The sequence below is a fragment of the Anomaloglossus baeobatrachus genome, chromosome 9 (genome assembly GCF_048569485.1).
Source record: "Anomaloglossus baeobatrachus isolate aAnoBae1 chromosome 9, aAnoBae1.hap1, whole genome shotgun sequence".
Taxonomy (NCBI): domain Eukaryota; kingdom Metazoa; phylum Chordata; class Amphibia; order Anura; family Aromobatidae; genus Anomaloglossus; species Anomaloglossus baeobatrachus.
The window spans coordinates 16,838,518-16,849,174 of NC_134361.1; the positions used below are offsets into that span (position 1 = coordinate 16,838,518).

At 47.4% G+C, this 10,657-nt stretch overlaps 1 protein-coding gene across 2 annotated transcripts; it reads left to right on the forward strand.

Annotated features, from left to right (window-relative positions):
* The first annotated feature begins 1,870 nt into the window (after window positions 1-1,870).
* On the forward strand, window positions 1,871-7,385 carry GNG8 (G protein subunit gamma 8). Of its 2 annotated transcripts, none has more exons than XM_075322390.1 (3): window positions 1,871-2,149; window positions 5,884-5,968; window positions 7,185-7,385. In XM_075322390.1, exons 2-3 carry the CDS (start codon window positions 5,885-5,887, stop codon window positions 7,311-7,313), a joined length of 213 nt encoding a protein of 70 aa, XP_075178505.1. In that variant the 5' UTR covers window positions 1,871-2,149; window position 5,884; the 3' UTR covers window positions 7,314-7,385. The 2 variants fall into 2 exon arrangements, with proteins under 2 accessions (XP_075178505.1, XP_075178506.1); XM_075322391.1 differs by lacking the exon at window positions 1,871-2,149 and adding an exon at window positions 2,996-3,030.
* The last annotated feature ends 3,272 nt before the right edge of the window (window positions 7,386-10,657 follow it).

The window sequence follows — 10,657 nt, forward strand, 5'->3', positions numbered from 1 at the left end:
AAAAAAGTGCAAAATTAGTGATGAATGTGGATCTACAGAGTGAAGCAGGTAACAGGGGAGAGGAGAAGGCAGCGCCATGTAAATAAAGCTATTATCCCATGCACAGCACCTCACCTGTCTGATGGTGTAGGATTGCAGGTTGGCCATATTCATGGAGAGGCCATACCAGGCACCATCACAAGAGGGTGGCGGTGTTTTTGGGAAAATGCATATTTGGCTAAAATAAATAAATATTTTTATATAGCGCTGATATATTCCCAAGCACTTTACATACATCAGGAACACTGTCCCCATTGGGGCTCACAATCTAAATTCCCTATCTTTGGAGTGTGGGAGGAAACCGGAGAACCCGGAGGAAACCCACGCAAACACGGGGAGAACATACAAACTCCTTGCAGATGGTGTCCTTGGTGGGATTCGAACCCAGGACCCCAGCGAACTGAACAATCCTTTTAAAATTATACTTCGGTCGTTCACTAATTCTTCATCCTCTGAGATTAAATGGGAGAAGTCTCCAAGAAACGTCTATACATCAGGGGTATCACTGCCTTGAAGGAAGGGTAGAGGGGTTAATTTGACATATTTTGAGTTTAGATTTGACTTTCGTGTTCCGGATCAGGTTGTTGAATGGAGGGTTCACCTTTTCTAGTTTTCTTCAGTTTTGGGGAAGATTATATTGCAGTGTTTGTCGGGTTTTGCTTTTTTGGGGTTTGACCTGAGGTGCGATGCTGAGATTGATGAATTAACATGCAAGATCCATGAGGGACTGAACTAAATGATGGCCACCATCCTCTCAGACCCCAATCTGCTGGGCAGGAGTGCCAGGGTGAGGGGAGCGAGTGTCGGGAGTGCCAGGGTGAGGGGAGCGAGTGTCGGGAGTGCCAGGGTGGGGAGAGCGAGTGTCGGGAGTGCCAGGGTGAGGGGAGCGAGTGTCGGGAGTGCCAGGGTGGGGGGAGCGAGTGTCGGGAGTGCCAGGGTGAGGGGTGCAAGTGGCAAGAGTATCAGGTAGAGGCGTGCGAGTGCCGGGAGCACCAGGGTGAGTGGAGCGAGTTTCGGGAGTGCCAGGGTTAGGTGATCGAGTGTTAGGCGCGCCAGGGTTAAGTGATCGAGTGTCGGGAGCGCCAGGGGGAGGGGTGCGAGTGGCAGAAGCGCCAGGGGGAGGGGTGCGAGTGGCAGAAGCGCCAGGGGGAGGGGTGCGAGTGGTAGTAGCGCCAGGGTTAGGGGTGTGAGTATCGGGAGCGCCAGGGTGAGGGGTGCAAGTGTCAGGTGTGCCAGGGTGAGGGGTGCAAGTGTCAGGTGTGCCAGGGTGAGGGGTGCGAGTGGCAGCAGTACCAGGAATCCTTGTTTCATTTGGGAATTCTACATGGAAGAACAGAAATAAGGAAATAAAATTCTAAAATCACAGCCGCCTCCCCCCTCTCCTGATCCGTACAGTGTCTTGTAACACACACTATCCATGGTGGATTCTACTACAGCCACCGATGCCTCCAGGTGACACTCCTCTTGCAGTTCTATTGTGCCCTGTACAGATCTAGAAGTGCCCCCTGTGAGGATGAAGGACACTTATCTGCTATTGTTCATATAGGGATAAAGATCACTTAATTTGGTTGTGAAAACTACAAAAGCAGAGCTACATAATGTAACTGCCACAAGAATCTCCTCGCACTCCTCATACTACAGAGGGGAAGAACTAGGCCTCATTTATCAACACAGTCCTAGTTACCCATAGCAACCAACCAGAGTGCAGCTTTCATTTTCCAAAAGCATTCTTACAAATGAAAGCTGCGCTGTGATTGGTTGTTATGGGTAACAGGTGCCAGAATTGCGGCCTAATAAATATCAGATACTGATGATTGTGAAATTGGCGTCATTGTGCGATGATGGATGAATTCTGCCCCCGTATACGGTCCCTCTGACATTAAAATAATGAGATTCTATAAGATTTAGGTTCCTATGAGGCGATCTGTAAATATAATGAGCGGTGTACATCCCCCCCCCCTCTCCTCCCAGAGGAACAATGAGGTGACATCTGTTCTGCCGTCTCCACCCCGTCTCCGGGGACCGTCATCGAGTAGAAGGCGTCCAGGCCACCTGCCAGTACCTGGAGGAGACGCCCGGAGCCTGCACCGCCGCCCTGCACGGGATACAGGTGGGTATATGGGGTGTGGGGGGCTGCATCTGCGGGGATACCGGGGTGGGATAAAGATCAGACCTGTGAGGCTGTGGGCGCTGCACCATCAATATTTAGGGGCCACAACCTTAATGTTGAGGAACTTCACCATTCTGGATATTGTACTGATATATTCCCATGGAAATGCAGTGATAAAGATGCAGCTTCTCTATTGTCCTCAGTTATCAGCCCGGGTATAAAGCTCAAAGCTCTGCGATTTTCCTTTTTTTTGGTTGCTGCACCTACATTCACAAAGGAGGGAACAAAGCGATGTATGTCCACCAACATTGTACAATTACAATCTCCAGCTCCGCTCAAAGAATAAAAAAAAAAAAAGACTGAAACTTGACGTAAAAAATATATAATTTTTTTTTTTTTTTTCAAAGTGTAGATTTTTTTTTAAGCCACTTAACCCCACTTTAAATATTATTTCCCCCAGATTTTCAGTACAATATATGTTAAAATGAATGGTGTCATTAAAAACTACAACTCTTTCCATAAACAGCAAACGTCATACAGGGTAGAAAAAAATAAAAGTAATTTGTGGCACGTGGAGGAAGAAGAAAACAAACCACAAATATATGCTGCGCCCTTTAATGGGGTTACACGGTGATTTTGGCAGCGAGAGGCGTCCCGTGAAAGACAATAGCTCTATCCTGAGGCTTCATCACAGCGATATAGGAGTGAATAAGAGCCACGACACCCACGAGCCACATTACACCTTCGTTACCGCATCTAGCAAATCACAAAAAAACTCAGACGTCATTTATGTAGTGTTACGACGGAGCAATGGTGCCAAGCAATTTTCAGTCACGCCGTGGCTCCCACAGCAATAGTCACAGTGTAGCCTGAGCCTAAGGGTATATATCAACATTAGTAGCTACACTATATCCATAAGCTATGTGATAACGTTCTCATCACTGGGGGTCTCAACACTTAGATCCACACTAGTATGTACAGTATATCACAAAAGTAAGTACACCCCTCATATTTTTGTAAACATATGTTTTCATGGGACAACACTGAAGATCTGACACTATGATCCAGTGCGCAGCTTGTATAACAGTGTAAATTTGGTGTCCACTAAATAACTCAACACACACAGCCATTAATGTCTAAGGCTATGTGCCCACGCTAGAATGTCCCTGCGGATTTTTTTGCCTGAAAATCCGCGACTTTCGCGGCAAATCCGCACCCGCGGATTTGCCGCGGATTTTGATGCGGATTTTTTTTTTTTTTTTTTCCCCATTCAAAGCCAAAAATCCGCACCAAATCTGCACCAAACAATTGACATGCTGCAGATTTTTCCGGATCAAAATCCGCGGCAAATCCGCCGCGGAAAAATCCGCAGCATGGGCACAGCATTTCCAAAATGCCATTGAAATGGCTTGGAAGTGCTGCTGCTGCAGATTTTCGGCAAATCCGCGGTAAATCCGCGGCAAAATCCGCGGTAAATCCGCGGTAAATCCTGTAGCGTGGGCACATAGCCTAAACGCCTGGCAACAAAAGTGAGTACACCCCTAAGTGAAAATGACCACATTTTACCCAATTAACAATTTTTCCTCCCCGGTGTCATGTGACTCATTAGTGTATGAGGTCTCAGGTGTGAATGCGGGCAGGGGTGTTACATTTGGTGTTATCTCTCATACTAGTCAGTGGAAGTTCAGCATGGCTCCTCATGGAAAAGAATTCTCTGAGGATCTGAATAAAAGAATTATTGCTCTACATAAAGTTGGCTGAGGCTATAAGAAGATGGTCACCACCCTGACACTGAGCAGCAGCACGGTGGCCAAGACCATACAGAGGTATAACCAGACAGGTCCCACTCAGAACAGGCCTTCCCATGGCTGACCACAGGAGCTGAGTGCACGTGCTCAGCATCATATCCAGAGGTAGTCTTATCAGAATACACGTACAAGTGCTGCAGAGGTTACAGGGGTGGGGGGGTCCACCTGTCAGTGCTCAGATCATACCCCACACACTACAGCGGTGGAGGGTCTGCCTGTCATTGCGTAGACCATATGCTGCACACTGTAGAGGTTACAGAAGTGGGGGGGTCTGTCTGTCAATGCTCAGACCATACGCAGCACAATGCAGCACATTGCATGGCTGTCTTCCCAGAAGGAAGCCTCTTCTAAGAATGATGCACAAGAAAGCCGCAGTTTCCTGAAGACAAGCAGACTAAGGACATGGATTACTGGAACCGTCCTGGGGTCTGATGAGACCAAGATAATCTTATTTAGTTCAGTTGGTGTCAGGGAGTGTGGCGGCTCCAGGTAAGGATTACAAAGACAAGTGTGTCCTGCCTACAGTCAGGCATGGTGGGGGAAGGTCATGCTTTGGGGCTGCAAGAGAGCTGCTGGCTGTGGGGTGCTACAGTTTATTGAGGGAACCATGAATGCCAACATGTCCTGTGACATAAAGAAGCAGAGCAGGATCCCCTCCCTTCATATTCCAACATGGTAACGACCCCAAACACCTCCAAGACCCCCACTGCCTCGCTACAGAAACTGAGGGTAAAGGTACTGGATCGGCCAAGCATCTCAAGATCTAGATCTAGACCCTATGGAGCATCTGTGGGGCCTCCTCAAACGGAAGGTGGAGGAGCGCAAGGTCTGTAACATCCACCAGCTCTGTGACGTCGTCATGGAGACACCAGCGGCTGGTCTAGTGACCTCCAGGCCCAAGAGTAATAAGGCCGTGCTGCAAAATAATGGTGACCACACAAAATATTTACACCTAGGGCACAATTTGGCCATTTTCACTTTGGGGTGAACTCACTTTTGTTGCCAGCAGTTGAGACATTAATGGCTGTGTGAGTTTTTAGTGGGAACAGCAAATTTTTATTTTTTTTACAAGCTGATGACAGTGTAGTCCTATACAAAAATATAAAATATTTAAAAAAAATGTGAGGGGTGTACTCACTTTTGTGATATACTGTATATTGTCTCATGATGCACTCACTAGTCTGCTATCTCTGCTTTGCTTGCATGCCCTGTTTTCCTTGGGATTGGGCTTCTACCCTCCTGTGTAATTGCTGCAGCGATTACCTGTCTGCTCCCTGGGGTGTTCCGCTGCCTGCAGGTACACGACACACACCTGCTGTTACCATATCCCATACTTACTGCACAGACCTAACTGCACTCCCAACACATAACCTGCTCCCATCATCTGGTCCCAAGACCATTCCTCCAAGGCATCGGCCCCAAGACCGTTCCTCCAAGGTGTCGGCCCCAAGACCGTTCCTCCAAGGTGTCGGCCCCAAGACCGTTCCTCCAAGGTGTCGGCCCCAAGACCGTTCCTCCAAGGTGTCGGCCCCAAGACCGTTCCTCCAAGGCGTCGGTCCCAAGATTACTCCTCCAGACTGTTGGATCCAGGAACCGTCCTCCAGGGTGTCGGCCACAGTACCCTTCCTCTAGGGCGTCTGCCCAAGGACCCATACATCAGAGCACTGGCCCTAGGACCCCTTCTCCAGGGTGTCTGCCCTAAGACCAATCCTCTATGGTGTTGGCCCCAAGAGCCCTCCTCCAGCATATTAGGACCAATATTATCCACCCAGACTTTCGTGGATTGGGGTTTTCATGGCTACACACCAATACAAGATCAACACAATTAAACAGCCAGAGTTTTGAGGTTCACATATTTTAGGCTGTTGAAGGAATGGTTCCAATTTCTATATATTATAATCATATTCTGCTGTTGCTTTATTACAGAATGTCGAACAATTTAGCCAAAATTGTTGAGGCCCGAAAAGACGTGGAGCAGCTAAAGATGGAGGTGAACATAGACCGGCTGAAGGTGAGGCGTGTTTGTGTTAACCCTGTAGATTTGTCATAAAACAGAGTCCCGCCTCCTGGTGATGTCATCACTGATATAATAACATTCAAAGCAAGAAGGCCTGCGGAGACACCATCACATGTCTCAACGCTGGCAGGAAACTAGCCAGGTCTTTCACCGGGAAGGAACAACCACGGGAAGAGCAGTCTCCAGTCAAGGAGACCACCTATGCCAAACATGGTATCCATCCACAGACAGCCGTTTCGGGGTATTTGCCCCTCATCAGTGTGGAGTAGGAATCTGGCTAGTGGGAGCATTGCCTAGTAAAAGACTATGTGAGCAAGGATGGTTGACCTTAGGGAGATCAACATCCACCACTGCGGAGACACCATCACGTGTTTCTCAACGCAGTGATTCTAGAGCAATGCCCCCTGGGTAATATTCAAAGCAAGAAGGCCTGCGGAGACACCATCACATGTCTCAACGCTGGCAGGAAACCCCGAAACGGCTGTCTGTGGATGGATACCATGTTTGGCATAGGTGGTCTCCTTGACTGGAGACTGCTCTTCCCGTGGTTGTTCCTTCCCGGTGAAAGACCTGGCTAGTTTCCTGCCAGCGTTGAGACATGTGATGGTGTCTCCGCAGGCCTTCTTGCTTTGAATATTACCCAGGGGGCATTGCTCTAGAATCACTGCGTTGAGAAACACGTGATGGTGTCTCCGCAGTGGTGGATGTTGATCTCCCTAAGGTCAACCATCCTTGCTCACATGATATAATAACATGTGATCAGACATGAAATCACACCCCATATATAGCCCCGCCCCCTGGTGATATCACTGATATAATGACGTGATCAGACATGAAATTATACCCCATATACAGCCCCGCCCCCTGGTGATATCACTGATATAATGACGTGATCAGACATGAGACCACACCCCTTATATACAGCCCCACCCCCTGGTGATATCACTGATATAATGACGTGATCAGACATGAAATTACACCCCATATACAGCCCCACCCCCTGGTGATGACATCACTGATATAATGAAGTGATCAGACATGAGACCACATCCCTTATATACAGCCCCGCCCCCTGGTGATGTCATCACTGATATAATAACATGATCAGACATGAGACCACACCCCTTATATATAGCCCCGCCCCCTGGTGATGATGACATCACTGGTATAATATAACTGTGGTGTGTTACTACCTGCTGTTGTCTTGTAGGTGTCAGTGGTGGTGTCGGACATGCTGTCGTTCTGTCAGTCTCACTTTGTGTCGGATCCGCTGGTCTCTCCGCTGCCGTCTGCTGAGAATCCTTTCCGTGACAAGAGACTTGCCTGCGTTGTGCTGTGAGTTGTCAGGATCAGGAGGAATTCCCAATACTACATATATAATCTTGTGTACAATCCTGAACTCAATAAAGCTGTAGCCCCCGCCGCTGTGTCAGTGTCTGCTATCATTTACAGATCCAGGGGTCAATCACTCATCATTCCCACAGAGGGACTACAGTGCCCAGCAGAGCATGTATAGTGTGGACGGGGCACGGTGCAGTCACTATAGGGTGTGACCGTCTATGAGGGCGGCTGCTGGGATTTGTGGTCAGGACTCAAAATAATAATGACAAAGGGAAAGTGTTACATATCAAATAATATAACCCTTTAAAAGTCAAATTTTATTTAATTTACGCTAAAAATCCAAAAACCCAGTGTAAATCACAAAATAGAAAAACGAAAGGGAGGAGGGTAAAGTTCTCACCCTAAAAAGATGCACCTCCCTCCTGTCCTCTACCTACCGCGGAGGTCGGCACCCTATACTTGATACGAATGTGGTGCCCCCACTCGACGGCGGCGGTCCCTGTGGAAGCCCTAATAGGCCCTTACAAAAGTCATGAAAATTAAGGACATATAGGCAGGGTATGCTTTATGTAGTGGACAGGATAAAAAGAGACACACATGTATCCCTCTATTCATACAGATATTGAATAATGGATATGTGTGAAGGGGTCCTCAACAGTACTTAATTAAACAGGACCTCATACTTTCCTCCAATCCAACAAGGGGTCAGATCTTATGGATAGAAGCTCTGATACCCCAATGATGACTAACCTCTGGTTGCTAACCTCTGTCCTCTAAATTGAGAGGTATAGACAAAAGAACTGCCGCAGTAATTAGAAAGTTACACTTGTTGGATAAAGTGCAAAGTGCATATGACTCACAAAGCAAAGTGCTACTGCAATATAATGTGCAAAATCCCAATTCACATTTCATACAGATAAAGTGCATTTGTACATTAAAGTGCATATGCTACCAAATAAAGTGCTAATATATATTGTGCAGTGGAGTTCTGAGCAGCCAATTGAGAAAAAATGAGGTAGTTAAAAAACACTTATCGTGCGGAGGTCACATGAGCGTCTCAGCGATGCCTCTAAATTCCCTCGACGCGTTTCTCCATCAACGGATCATCAGGAGGCTTGAGAGATAATGTGTTAGGCTAAGTTCACACTTCCGTTGTTTTCAATCCGTCAGGTCCATCAGCAACGGATCAGTTGTTTTTTTAGATGTCAACTAATGCAACTGATGTGTTTTTCACAGGATTCCTTTCACAGGACAGGAATCCTGTGAAAAAACGGATCAGTTGCGTCCATTACATCCGCTGTGCATCCGTTTTTTGACGGATCAGTCATGATCCGTTTGTGTTTGGGCCAGCCCAGTGGGTGTGCCAAACATGCTGGGCATGCTCAGTAGAGCATGACGGAATCCAGCGCTGGATTCCGTCGTAAGACGGATTACGACGGAATCCAGCACCATAGACATACATTGCAAGTCTGATGGATGGCGACGGATTCCTGCGCGGTGCGTTGTTTTCGACGGCCCAAAAAACGTTACATTCTGCGTTGCTCCCCGCCCGGTGGTCAGTCAAAAAACGACGGACCGCGACGCAGTGGATGCAACGCAGGGTCATCAGTCGCAATCCGCCACTAATGCAAGTCTATGGGACACAACGGAATCCGCTAAACGGATTCCGTTGTTTACCATAGCAGCGGATTTCAACTGACACATTTTATCGGAAATGTGAACTTAGCCTCAGGCGTCAGCAGGATAGCATGATGTCATGATAGAAAGGCGATTTGTGGCGATTTGTGGTCAGGACTCCCATATCCAGTGTGCTGGCACCTGTAAATGGTGAAATAGCATCAGGGAGGTCTGCTGGATATAGTACGCCCTCGCTGTATATAATAAATCCTCTCCTCACTGTATATAAAGTCCTCACTGTACTGTATATAATAAGCCCTCTCCTCACTGTATATAAAGTCCTCGCTGTACTGTATATAATTCCTCTCCTCACTGTATATAATTAGTCCTTGCTGTATATAATAAGTCCTCTCTTCACCGTATGTAATAGTTACATAGTTACTTAGGTTGAAAAAAGCCCCCGCTCCATCTCGTTCCCCTTCCCACGCCAGTTCTACATTTGGTCACTAAGTCATTTATAACCAACAATGTTGTGTAGTGAGGAAATCATCCGCTCTGATATAAAGCTGTTATAGTATCTGCCATTACTACCTCTTGTGCTCGGCATTCCACAGTCTGACTGCTCTAACTGTAAAGAACCCTTTCCTATTTAGCTGCCGGAATCGCTTTTCTTCCCCTCGCAGTGAGTGCCCCCTGGTCCTTAGTATTGTCTTTGGAAGGAATAAGTCATGTGCCCGTCCTTTATATTGACCACACATGTATTTATACATGTGAATGAGATCTCCTCTGAGACGTCTTTTTTCCTCCTCTCATCATACGGGCGGCCTCCATTCTTCATCATACGGGCGGCCTCCATTACTCATCACACGGGCGGCCTCCAGTCTTCATCATACGGGCGGCCTCCATTCCTCATCATACGGGCGGCCTCCATTCCTTGTAATAATCTAGTTACTGCCTTTGAATTGACTAACTTCTAAATGTCCTTTTTTAAAATGTGGAGCCCAAAACTAGATCCCATATTCCAGATGTGGCCTTACAAGTGATTTATAGAGGGGTAACAATACGTTGGGATCACGGGATCTAATCTCTCTTTTTATACACCCTAGAATCTTGTTTGCTTTAGCAGCTGCTGCCTGACATTGAGTGCTGCTGCTCAGCTTATTTGTAATGAGAATACCCAAGTCCTTCTCCTGTTCTGTAGTCCCGAGTTTACTTCCATTTATGCAGCAATAGGATTACTCCGTCTTAGGTAGATTACTTACATTTATCAAAATTTATGCAGATCAGTTTGTAATATTGTACTATCAAGATCTATTTATAATATCCTACATAGTTTGGTATTGTCAGCAAAGATTGACACTTTACTCTCAATCCCATCCACAAGGTCTTTAATAAAGAAATTAAAAAGAATCGGTCCTAGCACAGATCCCTGCGGTCCACACTGCTCCAAGTACAGATCCCTGCGGTCCCCACTGCTCCCAGTACAGATCCCTGCGGTCCACACTGCTCCAAGTACAGATCCCTGCGGTCCCCACTGCTCCCAGTACAGATCCCTGCGGTCCCCACTGCTCCCTGTACAGATCCCTGCGGTCCCCACTGCTCCAAGTATAGATGCCTGCAGTCACCACTGCTCCCAGTACAGATCCCTGTGGTCCCCACTGCTCCCAGTACAGATCCCTGTGGTCCCCACTGCTCCCAGTACAGATCCCTGCGGTCCCCACTGCT